Source organism: Protopterus annectens, chromosome 8.part0, assembly GCF_019279795.1.
Source record: "Protopterus annectens isolate FY-2018-M chromosome 8.part0, PAN1.0, whole genome shotgun sequence".
NCBI lineage: Eukaryota > Metazoa > Chordata > Ceratodontiformes > Protopteridae > Protopterus > Protopterus annectens.
Window position 1 is genome coordinate 1,218,770,334 of NC_056741.1, and position 14,249 is coordinate 1,218,784,582.

General features: G+C 43.9%; 1 protein-coding gene across 1 annotated transcript in view; it reads right to left on the reverse strand.

Annotated features, from left to right (window-relative positions):
• ADAR (adenosine deaminase RNA specific) overlaps window positions 1-14,249 on the reverse strand; it is a gene marked incomplete in the record, with an annotated part of 1,768,745 nt that overhangs the window by 847,369 nt on the left and 907,127 nt on the right. Inside the window, 1 exon segment of the mRNA XM_044079403.1 lies at window positions 4,497-4,668. Within this exon segment, the coding sequence (XP_043935338.1) occupies window positions 4,497-4,668 (172 nt within the window).

A 14,249-nucleotide genomic window follows, 5' to 3' on the forward strand; every position in this document is an offset into this window, starting at 1 on the left:
GTTGTGGTACTTGTTGAATGGCCCTCATGTCCATGTGGGCTGTAATTTGTTTTTGTGCCTCTGCCCATTGTGTGGCAGGTCTGGCATACCTTTTGCCCTTGGTAGGGTGTGAAAATGGAACCTGTAGCCCTGGAACACTATGTTCAAGACCCATTTGTCTTGGGTAATCATTTGCCAATTTGGTGAAAAAAGTGCTAGTTTTCCCCCTAAGGGGGCTGCCAAAAGAAAAGTGCATGGATCTGGCAGAGAAAAGTCATTGGGACTGTTTCCTGTAAAGTTGTGATTTGTCTTCTCTGCTTTTGGAGGTAGGAGAACCCCATTGTTTAGGCCTGTATGAGCCTTGGGGCTGAGATCTGCCTCTGGGACGTCTGTATCTGCCTCTTTGTGGCCTGACACTGGAAAGGACCAATTTTTGGAAGGCCAGTTCCTGCTAAATCTGGGTGGCTATACCTGTAAAAAATCCTTAACTGTCTGCATGGATTTCGCTTTATCCTCCATTTTCTTCAACACCTCTTCTGCTTCAGCAACAAAGTATCATGTTGTAATGGAGCATCTAATACTTTTGCTTTAACATGATCAGGTAGATTCTGTTCCTTTAACCAAGCATGCCTTCTAATTACAGAACCTGTAACAGCGGCCCTGCAAGAGGCCTCCAGTGAATCATAACCACATTGCAAAGTATGCTTTCCCACTTGTTCAGTTGCATGCAATAAATCCTGCATTTCCTTGTTCTCTGAACATTCAGAATTTGGCAACATTTTCTGTTTAAGCAGTGACATTAAATATTGCTGATGCTTAAGCATATGAAACTGACAATCTAAAGCCCTTACAGCCAAGGAAGCAAGTGTAAACTCCCCCCCCCCATCTGTCCAGTGCCCTAGAATCCCTACGAGAGGGGGCCAGGGTTTTTTGCAGTGGAAGCTTTGACCCCTTTGGGACCCTGAGATATAGTTTCTGGGTCAGCAGCAGGGTTTTTGTATAAGAATTTATCAGAATCTGGGACCCTGTAGTATCTGTCTGGCTTAGCAGGTGCAGGAGGTAGAGAGTCAGGGGACAGGCCGGACTCTGAAAACACATCATCTACAATGTCTAGAACAGGTGGAATAGCAAGGGGTCTGTGCTGAGGTAATAGCAGAAAGTCTCTGAGCCTTTTCTTAGATTCTGAGTAATCTTGGCTCTCCCAGTGGAAATGCTCCCTCATGGTATGAAGAATAACCCTCAGGAGGAGAGGCTGAAGGAATGTATTCTTCAGCATCAGAATCCACATAGGGAGGAATAGAATAATCCTGTTCAGAAGAGGAATCAGAGGAAATAGAAACCTGATCAGAATAATCATATTCTGTCTCTTGCCTAGGCCTCTTATCAGGCGGGGGATGGGAACCCCTGATCAAAGTAATTAGGTCTTCGGCCATTTTAAGTATCTGTTTTTTAGGTATGGAAGTCTGAGTAGGAGTATGCTGTACTTGTTTCTTTGTCTTTAGAGCTGCTTTAGTCTTTGAAGTTGAAGATGGTTTAACATACAACTGTGTAGGTCTGAAGACACCCTCAGAAGCCGATGCCTGCTCAGCGTCTCCAGACCCATCTGAGGGAATGATTTCCGAGTGTCCAATACCTTGAGTATCCAGAGGCCCAGTCAGCTCCACGTGGGAGTCAGAAGCGGCCTGTGGCTCTGAGGTAGCGGGCGCCAGGGGCTGCGAAAGCGCCTCACTGAGAACTGGCTACTGGCCTAACGGAGGCCTAGTCAGTTTTGGACCTCGGATGCCTATCCTTTTCCTTGCGTTTTTTGTAGACTCCGGTCGTCGGCTGTACCGACGGCATTATATAATTAAACCTTCGGCCAAAGTAATGAAATGCAAAATCGAACAGACGCTTAGTAGTGCGTTGGTTAAATCTAGCACAAAACCGACAGCTAGCAACGTTGTGGTCAGGGCCTAGGCAAGGAATACAGTAAGAGTGAAAATCCTTATGAGGTATTTGCTTCCCACAAGAAATACAATTGTTAACTTTTTCTGACATCAGTCTGGAGCAAGAAAAAAGTTTCCCCAACAGGGTACTTAGCTTTAATGAAGACTTTGGATCTGAAATTCGGATTTGAAAATCTCAGGAGTCAGCTGACCAGCACTTGTGAACTGCTTTTGCTTCGGGCACTGCGCGGCAAGAAAGACTGAAGAAAATGGCGTTGGCTGCATCTTTTATAACTTTGGCACACAGACGTCAGGGAAGAGGCGACAGCAACTGACGCCGGACCAGGACTTTGGAATTCAGGCCAACTGCGGGTAGCCTGCCAGCAGGATAACCCAAGAGTAATGACTGCAACAGTGAAACACGAACATCTGGGGGGACGGCCAGGGGTCTGTGCTGTGGAAGATCTAAGAATTCAGAGTCTCTTTTTAGACTGAGGGTAGTCCTGACTTTCCCATTGGAAATGCTCCCCCAAGGTGTGAAGGGTTTCCCCAAAGGAAAAATCCTCTGGGGGAGAGGCTGAAGGAATGGAATCCTCAAACAGAGAGGGGTTGCATGTCTTCATACTCAGATGCATCAGAGCCATCGGATTCCTGTTTAGACAAAACTACAGAGGACAAATCTTTCTTTTGGAAGGGGTAGCTTGGCTTCCCCTGATCAGCATGATAAGGTTTTCCGCCATTTTAAGCATTTGAGACTGAGGCAAGGAAGCAGGTGCCTGAGATTGGGTCGGTTTTTTGGGTGTGGTTCGTAACCTGGGCCTAAGAAACTCGGTAGTTTTCGAAAGAACTGTAGAGTCACAAAAGAAGTTGTCGGTTTGTGTTGAGAATCGGTAGTGCGAAGGACTTTCTTGGAAGCCGGTGCCTGCTCAGCAGCTCTGGAACCATCCAAGGTAGAGATGACCGCAGGATCCTTAGTTGAAGAAGAGTTTTGCGGCATACCGGACTCTGAAAGGATCTTGGTAGCGGCCTGCGAATTCAGAGAAGTGGACATCAGGGGGTGTGAAAGCACCTCACTGAGGAACGGGGAACTGATGACTAGCTTAACGGGAGCGTCATCGGTATGTTTGGACTTTTGTGGTCTGTCTATCTTTACATTTTTTCGGAAGATCTGCTTTCGGATGGTTTACCGAAGCCATATCAGAGTTCGAGGACTGTAAGCAAAAATATCTAGCTACATTAAGGGCCTAACTATGTATAGTTCTGTCATTGAACAAAACACAGAAGTGACAGCGGGAGACGTCGTGGTCTAGGCCTAAGCAAGTGACGCAGTAAGACTGAAAGTCTCTGTGTGGTATTTGCTTTCCACAGGCGAGACAATTAACTTTTTTTGAAATCGGTTAGTGCAAGAAAAAAGGATCCCCATCGGGGTACTTAGGTTTAGAAGACTTCAGCTTCAATTTGGAAGGTGAAACTCAGGTAGTGGTCGACAGGCACTCATGCTAACTGCTTCTGCTTCGGGCTCCAAGGCAAGAAAGACTGATGTAATGAGTTCGGCTTGCCTTACTTTATACTACTGATGACCTGACGTCAGTCCTGAAGCAACAGCAACTGACGTAGAAATACTAAGCTTCTGTTATTCGGGCCAGCCGAGGGCTACCCTGGCAGAAATAAACCAAATGTGATGACTGCAACAGTGAAACATTAAGAATATCTGTAGATACTCCCTTGGGTGATGGACCCATGTATTAGCTTTTGTGGAGATCACAAATAAGAGGTAGCTGCTGATGTATGGGGAAGTAAATGAAGTGCATCATGCATGAGGACTGCACTAAATGTAATATAAATATTAGTTCAGTAACAACAAATGTCACTTTAAAACAAAAAATACCCAAATTTTCTGTGCATCAGATTAGAAATTTCTAGTTAGGCTGGAGTTAAACATAGAATCACCTGATTAGCATACATTATTTTTTGTTCCCATTCCCTGCAGCTGACCATCAGAGAATGCTGGTTCAGGCTATTCTGTTGCCAGAGATTTTGTCTTAATCCCACCCCCACATACGCACACCAAGGCAACCATGTGAGCATTCACTGCCTACGGGAGGCATATGTGTGCACCCATGCATGTGCAACCTCTCAAGTGGTATGACCACTTGCAGCACAAACCTTACCAGGCTCACAGATATTTTTTTTACAGATTTGACTGAAGAGCTCTGAAAACAGTAGATCATGGGCAATTACACAGATGATACAACACCAAATGAGACAGCATGTGAAGCACCTAAAGCGGCTTCACCAACTTTTATAAACTTCTGTATCCAGCAATGCACTAAATACTAAAGACTTGTTGCAATATCAGAAGAATACAACTCCAAGAAAAACATTTTCACACTTTTTACTGAAACTGAATCATGTTTGTGGGTAAAGAAATAGGTCTGGCCTCTTGGTCAATTTTTTAACTGTGACTTATATTTGCAGTTGGCAACTGTTCACCACTAATTTTGAAATAAAGTTGTAAATGCAAACTATAATTAAAGCTGGTTTAAAATCAATGTTTCCTCAGAAAAACTCCACTTAAAAACATGTAGTTACCTGTTCCAAGACTGACTACAGTCCCCATATCGTCACCATTCTTCTTCATAACGATAGCTGCCAGAATCTTCCTTCCCAGAAGACTGTGCTGGATACGTGCAGTAAGACTATTGAAGCGTTGGTGACTCAGCATGGCTATCTGATCATGAAATGTGCTCCCAGAAATTGGAAGCTAAGATGAAAAAAGCAAGCAATGCTGTTTAGTTTTCTGTAGCTCATAACAAATGAGCAGTTAACCAATATGAAGTGTTCTTTATGAAAGCATCAAAAAAATAACCCAAAAAATATAAGCTCCCTACCAAAACCTGATGCTCAACATAGGACCTACCTGCACATCAGCACATGCCATTTCAGATTATCTGCAAATATATCCTCTGCAATAACTTACACTTGAAAAAATTTCCCCTGAACTTCCTGCAAGACTCTTATGGTGGTATCCTCAGTCAGTGCACAAGTACACAGCAGGCATGTGTGCTAGCTGCACATTCAACACAACAGATGCAAGCTGCACTTATCTGCAATAGTTGGAAACTTGTAAACAATTTTGTAGGCAACGACAATATAAGATTTAGAGAAGAAATATGTGCAAAAGCTATAGCTTAGCTATGTAAATGAGGTTTTATTCCCTCTGTTTGCAATTCAGAGCAGTAATTTGCTATGCAAGTGCACATGGTGCACTTGTCTTATAAAAAGCAATCTGAATATTTTTATTCCCTTTACAATCAGCTAATATGCTCAGTTTTGCTGCTAGCATTGTTGTATCCTACTCTTTTGCTGTACTTTAAGATAGTGTGACATGCAGCGTTCAACAGCCCTGGAAGAGGAAACACAGACAGAGAAGCACATTTCAGCTTTGCACAGCAAAAACTGCTTGACAGATTCAGAGTGAACAAGGACATAAGGACTTTGGAGAATTTGTATGGCCCACAAGTTGGAATTGGGGGAATGTGTGGCCTTTATAATGCAGTGGATGCCAGGGAAATGTGTGGCTTTTACAATGTAGTGGATGTCAAGGTATGTACAGCCCTAACTATATTTGCCATGTAGAACTCTCAGAGGAAGACTGTGGACATGTTGGGAATTTCATATTCGAGGATACATCATCTGTTTTATATACTTTCAGCCCATGTGGAAGAGCATATCTATTGCCTAGTGTGTCAATACAGAACTGAGCTAGTAATGTGCATACCATCTATGGAATTGGACCCTTTCTTGTGTTACTTGCCATTATAGATTGCACCCATCAGGCTATTAGAGCCCCACATGGATCACAAGGATGGTGGTACTGCAATTGGAAGAATTTCCATTATATCATCATAGCATGTGATGCATGTGGCTGTTATCATAAACATATTGGCCCAGTGCCTGGAAGTACCCATGACTACCACATAGGATTTTACTGTACCACCACTTTCTGCAGTAGAGTTTCTAATGGTCACAAAGCTGGTAACTGCCCAGTGAATAACTGCTACCCATAGCTATTTCTCTATATAGTGACCAGTCTTTTGATAACTAAGCACCCTGTCTTCATGTGTCCCCTTCCCTGTTATGTTTTCCAGGTCAATCCAGGTCACAGATGTGAACCCTGGCTACTGACATCAGTCTGTAGCCTGCAGGGTGCTGCAAAAAACACTAACACCATTCTGTCCCAGACATGGACAGTCAAACAAGTGCTTGATCTGTTCAAAGTCAGGTTCATTTGACTGCCTCAGCACTGCAGAGGCTTCAATATGACCTTGCTACAATATGCAAAATGTTTTCTGCTTGCTGCATTCTGCATAACATGACTATGCATCAGTCTGGTGAGCAAATGGCACACGAAATGACTGGTGATAGCAGTGCTTCTCTATAGTCTGTCCAACCAGTGGCTGCAGCAAAGGTGGGTAAACTGATGGCAGTAGCATGTTATCTCTTCTGGTAGGCTCATGCACAGTACATGGTAGCACAGGTAAAGTGACAGCACCTAGCCCCACAAGTATGGGCCATGACATTCACTACATGACAGGGTAAAGTTGCAAAGATAACACTTAGTGCATACAGTCAGACCTCTCAACTGTTCATATTTTGGAGAAATGTTCCTATTTTCTGGCTTAATTTACCCCTACACACAATTTTCTGAATCCTCATCATGTAATTTTATACTGTCTAGAACACAGAAAACCGCACTACAGGACTAACATACAAGTGGCACCAATAATTTAAAAAAGACATCTTATACTTTCCCTTTTCAGAAGCAATAAAAAAAAAAGAACATCACCTTGTGTGACATAATTTTGCAATACAATTCACTGAAGTCCACAGAGTTTACACTGCCTCTATGATAATGTGCTTATATTTTTCATTAATTTTTGTCACTCTGCTTTTTAAAAACTTGTTCCAGAGTAGTATCCCAGATTCCTATTGGAAGTAGAGTTTTGTGCTATTCGATATCCAGACTTTATGCTAATTAGACATCCAGATTTTTCACTAGATACTCTTACTTTCAAGTGCTTTTGTTCTTATTTTTAACGTTTGCAGGTAAGAAAGGCAAGCATGCAGCGTCACCTGTGGGCGATGCAGGGTAACACATGGAATACACAGAAATTTTTCCACACACACACACACACACAAATGCACTGCTCATACAGATACAGAAGTCATCATATGCACAGTTTTGTCTGCGGCACAACTGCCAATTACACAAGCAAGTTTGGGTGGGGTAAGAAAATGACAGGGGTTAAGAAATACTGCATGAATAGATGATGAAGAAAGAATAGTTGTGTAAAATCTTACCATAACCACAGATGTCCTTCTCTTCCATGTTGCAGTATTCTCAACATTTGGGTTCTCCTCTCTTGCTACCCAAATGTCCAGCCAGTATACAAAATTTTGTAGTCACTGTTTGGTACGTGGAACGTCTGCATGAACCAGACCTCAGAACTTAATACCCCAGTCGGACCCCAGTTGCAGGAAACTGTGCAAATCCAATGCCATCCAGCTAAAGGGAAGGAGGGGGGGTACTGCAACATGGGAGAGAACGACATCTATGGTTATGGTAAGATTTTACACAACTATTCTATGTCCTTCGATTATCATATTGCAGTATTCTCAACACTTGGGTGAGTACCAAAGCTCACTGGGAAGAGAGAGTAGTGGCTTGGAAATTTTTTTTTTTTAAATCCATGCAGGATTACCGTGGCGAATTCCAGCTCTGGATTTGGAATGCTGTCCAATTTGTAATGCTTGGTAAAGGTGTGGACAAAGGACCATGTAGCTACCTCAAATTATGGCAGTGTCCAAACCTTTAAAAAACACTCCAGATGAAGCCATAGCCCTAGTGGAATCTGCTTTAATATCTGATCCTCAGGATTTCCCATGGTATGCATAGCAGAAGGAAATTGCTCTGGAAATCCAGGCTGAAATTGTCTGCTTTGTCACAGCTTCCCCCAGGGCTCTGGGATGAAAGGAGACAAACAACTGGTCTGATTTTCTGTTATGTTTGGTTTTGTCCATATAGAACCTAAGCTGTCTATGCACATCATGGGAATGCAAGACTCTCTCACTGTCAACCTGAGGGTGAGCAAAAAACGTAGGGAGGTGAATGGCTTGGTTTAAGGATAGTTCATTGACCACCTTTGGGCATGAAGGGAGAAGAGTTCCTAAGGCTTACCCTGTCCTTGGGAAAGATGATAGGAGGGATGGGCATGAGGACCTGTAACTCTGACACTTCTAGTTGAAGTCAGGGCAAATAGTAGTACTGTTTTCAAAGTGCAGTGTTACAGGGAGACCCTAGAAGCTAGTTCGAAAGGAGCCACCATGAGCTTCTCTGAAACATAATTCAGGTCCCAGGTTGGAAGGATGGGCTTCCTGGGGGCCTGAGATGCAAAACACCCTTTAAAACAGCTTAGAGGCAATTGAGAAGCCAGTGGGGGATCCAGAGGCAGACAAGCTGAAATGGCAGCAAGGTGGGCTTTAACAGAGGAGGATATCCTTGTATTAGGTTTCTGGGCTTCCTGCAAGACGGAGAGCATGTCCTCATTGTAAAGGTATCTATAAGGGATCAGAATTTTATCACTCACAGGGTAAGGTTCAGAGATTGGAGGTGTGAGTGCATTAGGGATCTCTTGTCCTGTGCGGAAGGTCTACTCTGTGAGGTAACTTTTTGTGATTGCCCCTGGCTAAACGCAGAATGAAGGGGAACCAGTGCTGTCTTGACCAAAAGGGAGTCACCAACAAGGTTTCTCGTTTGCCCTGTTGAATTTTCAGCAGGACTTTCTGTAGAAGTGGAAAGGAGGGAATGCATACAGAAAAGTACAGTTTTGTACCTACCATAAATGTAGATGTTCGAGGATCTCCATTGCTGCAGTCCTAACATATGGGTATTCCGCTGTCCACAATCGGCCCGAATACCAAAGGGCTAGAACCGGCGTCGGTCATCGGCACCCGAGACTGACGTCAGTACGTGCCAGTACAAATGCGCATGACAGACGCCATAACCTCAGTCTTTCTTGCCTCAGACGTCAGAATGCAAAAAACACCACCCAAACCCCAACCTAAAAAGAAAAGGGGGGGAGGAGGGAGGGAAAATTGGACTGCAGCAATGGAGATCCTCGAACATCTACATTTATGGTAGGTACAAAACTGTACTATGTTCTTCGTCTCCCACTGCTGCAGTCCTAACATATGGGTAGAATCCCAGAGCAACGGAAAAAAGGGAGGCTGGCCAACTAAATAGCATTAGGAGCTGCTAACATGCCCAGTAAGATTGCAGTGGCAAACCCAGCCCTAGACCTAGAATAAAGAGGTAAATGATAATGGTTTGTAAAGGTATGTACAGAACTCCAAGTAGCTGCCTCTAGAATGTCTTTAGTAGCTACCCCTCTCAAAAAAGCAGTAGAGGTGGCCGTAGCCCTAGTAGAATGAGGCCTGATCCCAACTGGAACATCCTTGCCATGATGAGAGTAACAAAAAGCAATACAATGGCCAATCCACTTGGAAATAGTCTGTTTCGAGACAGCCTTCCCTCGTGAAGTCAAAGCAAACGAAACAAATAATTGTTGAGATCTTCTGAAGTCTTTGGTTCTGCTCAAATAATACCTTACCTGCCTATGTACATCCAAAGAATGCAAAACTTTTTCCCCTTCATTTTGGGGGTTAGCATAAAAAGTAGGCAAATGTATAGATTGGTTCAATGCCACATTAGAAATCACTTTAGGCAGAAAAGTAGGATTAGTACGTAAGGAAACTCTGTCCTTGTGAAAAATCAGAAAAGGTTCCACTGCCATGAGGGCCTGTAATTCAGATACCCTTCTAGCAGAAGTAACAGCCAATAAAAAAGCAGTCTTCCAAGACAACAACTGCAATTCAGCTGTAGCTGCAGGCTCAAAAGGAGGCAGAGTCAGCTTTTCCAAAACAAAATTAAGATCCCAGGTAGGAGTAGGAGCCCTCCGTGGGGGTCTTATATTCTTTGCCCCTCTAAGAAACTGTTTAACCAATGGATGTGAAAATAAAGGAGGGTCACAATCATAGTGAGCAGAAATAGCTGCAGCATGCACTTTTACAGAAGAGAAGGACAAACCCTTGTCCAATAAAATAGTCAAATATTGCAATGTACAACTCAAATTAGGCAATGTGACATCAAAGCCTTTAGCTGAACTCCAAAGAAAAAATCTCTTCCATTTACCAGCATAAACTTTGAGTACTAGGACGCCTGGCTTCCAAAATAACATCCAAAACTTGTTGAGGGAGCTGAAGGTCCTCCTCCTCTAAAACAGAATGCGCCAGACTGTCAGGTGTAGGGATTGCACCCTGACATTGAGAAAATGATTGTTTTCCTGAGACAATAAGTGAGGAATCTGTGGTAATGGCCAAGGTGTTCCATGAATTAAGCTCCTCAACAGAGGGTACCAATGCTGACGAGGCCAATCCGGTGCTATAAGGATCATGCAAGGTTTGTCCCTCCTGACTTTCAACAGCACCTTTGGAAGAAGAGGCAAAGGAGGAAAAGCATACACGTGAAGGTTGCTCCAACTGAAGGATGGTGCATCTATTTTCCAGGCTTTCGGATGAAATAGCCTTGTGCAAAACAGTGGCAGTTGGAAATTCAGAGGAGAAGCGAACAGATCTATGTCTGGAGTTCCCCAAGCCATGGTCAACTGAAGAAATACCTGAGGGTCCAATTTCCATTCGTGAGGATCCACAATCTGTCTGCTCAGAACATCTGCTAAGGAATTTTGTGCTCCTGGCAGAAACTGTGCTCGAAGAGTGATGTGCAGATTCAAAGCAGTTTCCCATAACAGCATTGCCCGTCTGCAAAGAGGGTAAGAATGAGTTCCCCCCTGCTTGTTGATGTACCACATGACAGTGGTGTTGTCTGTTCGAATCAACACCAGTCCTGGTTGAAGTAGGCTCTTGAATCCTTCCAAAGCAAATTGAACTGCCAGCATCTCTTTCATGTTGATATGCAAGTGAAGTAGCTCTGGGGGCCAAAGGTCTTGAATCCATTTTCCTCTGAAATGAGCTCCCCAGGCGTCTGTCGTCAATATCTGACTTGCCTCTGGTTGGGTCACAGAGAGCCCCTTGTTTAGGTGACATTCCTGAGCCCACCACAGAAATTCTTTCTGAATGCAAGGTAGAATCAATGACAGTGTCCAAATCGTGGCTGTGTTGAGTCCAAACGCTTTTGAGATACCATTGTAGCTTCCTCATATGCAGTTTGGCATTGGGAAGTACTAGAATGCAAGATGCCATGAACCCCAAGGCTTGAAGGACTGTCCTTGCAGTCATCCTGGACATTACTGATAGCTGTTGGAAGTATAGGTGGAGATTTCTTTGTTTGTCCGGGGTAAGAAATGCCATCTGAGCAGCTGTATTCAGTCTTACACCCAGAAAACACATCTCTTGTGAGGGTACTAGACTGGACTTTATTTCGTTCACAGAATACCCTAGGCATCTTAAAACTGTCATTACATACTGCAGATGTTGAAGAAGTTCGTGCTTGCCTTGAGCCAGAATCAAACAGTCGTCCAGATAAGGATAAATTTGAATTCCTGTTAGTCTGAGAAAAGCTATTACTGGAGCCAGGACCTTTGTGAATACCCTGTAAGCAGTAGACAAGCCAAGGGGCAATGCAGAGAAGTGATCATGCAAATTCCCATTCCGAAATCTCAGGAATTTTCTGCAACTGGGCCTGATAGGAATGTGAAGATAGGCCTCTTTGAGATCCAGAGTCACCATCCAGTGATCTTTGCCCAGCATAGGTAACAGCTGTTGCAGTGTTAACATCTTGAATTTTGGAATTTCCAGAAAGGTGTTTAGAATGGGCAAATCCAGAATTGGTCTCCAAGTATTTCCTTTCTTTGGCACTAAGAAAAGACGGGAATAAAACCCTGTGCCTCTTTCTGCAGCAGGTACTTCCTGTATTGCTCCCAACTGAAGCAGAGAAGAAATTTGTGTCTGTGCTTCCAGTCTTTGCTGATGAGGCACATCCGGCATACCTTTGAGAGAAGGGAATGTGTGAAAATAAAATTTGTAGCCTCGATTTATTATGTCCAATACCCATTTGTCTTGGGTAACCAAATGCCAATTCCTTTTGAAAAGTCCCAGTTTTCCTCCTAGAGGAGCTGCCAGCAAGGCAGAGTCCGGCAGCTGAAGACACAGGTCATTGGGTCCGTTTCCGAAAGGACTGACCCCTGCCCTCCCCAGCAGAAGGGGTAGAAGAACTCAAAGACCTAGAAGTAACAGGGCCCTGAGAGGAAGCCCTACCTCTACCTCACGACCTGCCCCTAGATTGATAATCCGAAGAGGGGAAAGACCATCCCTTAAGCAGGCCAATTTTTACTGAACTTAGGGGGCTGAACCTGTAAAAAGTCCTTAACCGTCTGCATAGACTTAGCTTTTTCCTCCATTTTTCAAAACTGATTCTACTGGAGGACCAAAAGAACATCAGATTGTAGAGGAGCATCCATAATTCGAGCCTTAACATGCTCTGACAAGGTCTGATCTTTAAGCCAGGCATGCCTGCGAACAACTGAACTAGTAGAAGCCACCCTGGAAGAAGCCTGTAAAGCATCAAAACCACACTGCAAAGAATGCTTACCAACTTGGTCTGAAGCATGCCCTAAATCCTGAAGCTCCTTACATTCAATACCTTCAGCTAAAGCATCTACTTTACATTTCAATTGGCCCAGCAAATAATTTTGATACCTGAGCATATGAAACTGACAATTTAAAGCTCTCATAGCCAAAGTAGAAGAGGTATACAGTTTTTTACCCCACCTATCCAGGGCCCTAGCATCCTTGTCCAGAGGAACTGGATTCCTAACCACTGAAGCCCTAACACCTTTGGGGCCTTGAGTAATAGTTTCTGGATCAGCCCTAGGACTCTTATATAAGTACTTGTGAGCTTCCGGAAAGTACAGTTTTGTACCTACCATAAATGTAGATGTCCGAACAGGAATGCATCTGCAGTCATAACAAATGGGTTGTCCTGTCGTCAGGCAGCCCTTCGGTCGGTCGGATTCCAAAGTCTGGGTCTGGCCTCGGCTGGTGTCGCACTTCACCCGACGTCATAGCTGCAGTTCTTCGGGTATAAAGGCATCAGCCGACGCCATTTTCCTCAGTGTTTCTTGCCCCAGATGCCAGTTGCCCTCTTGGATAGCTAAATTTTGGATAAATGCCAATGTTTCCAAATAGTAGAAGGCAAACACAAAAAATAAGCATGTATGTACATATATACAAACAAATACACCATAAGAGATCCCCCCCCAGCTAGCTATTAGATGGGTAAATACCCTAGGAATACCACAGAGGGGAAGGAGGGTGGGTAATCCTGACTGCAGATGCATTCCTGTTCGGACATCTACATTTATGGTAGGTACAAAACTGTACTATGTCCTTCAAGGATGCATCTGCAGTCATAACAAATGGGTAGAATACCATAGCCAAACTAGGGAGGAGGTAGAGGAAATTATGGTGTAGTTAGGATCCCTTGCAAAACAGCAGTGGCAAACCCTGCTCGGGATCTAGAGTATAAAGGTAAGTTATAATGCTTGGCAAATGTATGCATGGAGGTCCAAGTAGCAGCCTCTATAATGTCCTTGGTAGCCACTCCTCGTAAGAAAGCTGTGGTAGTGGCTGTAGCCCTTGTAGAATGAGGCCTTATGTTCTGTGGAGTTTGCTTTCCATGGTAGGAGTAGCAGAATCTAATGCAATTTCCTATCCACTTGGAGATTGTCTGTTTTGAAATTGCTTTTCCTTCCCTTCCTGTTGCATATGCTACCAGAAGCTGGTCAGTTTTTCTATTGCCCTTGGTTCTGTCCAGGTAGTAGCGCAACCGTCTATGTACATCCAAAGTATGCAGCAGTCTTTCCCCCTTGTTTTGTGGATTGGGGAAAAAGGTAGGTAGGTGGATTGCCTGGTTTAAAGACACTCTGGAGATACCACCTTAGGCATAAATGTAGGATTTGTTCTCATGGACACTATCTTGATGGAAGATTAGGAAGGGTTGTACTGCCATTAAAGCCTGTAGCTCAGAAACCCTTCTTGCTGAGGTAATTGCCAGCAGAAAAGCAGTTTTCCAGGATAGGTGTTGTAGATCTGCTGTTGCTGCTGGTTCGAAAGGGGGGAGTGTCAATTTTTCTAGCACAAAGTTCAAGTCCCATGCTGGTAATGGTGGTTTCCTAGGAGGTTTTACATTTTAATTCCTCTCAGAAACTGCCTGAGTAGAGGATGCGAGAAGACAGGGGATCAAGCTGTATTCTGCAGAAATAGCTG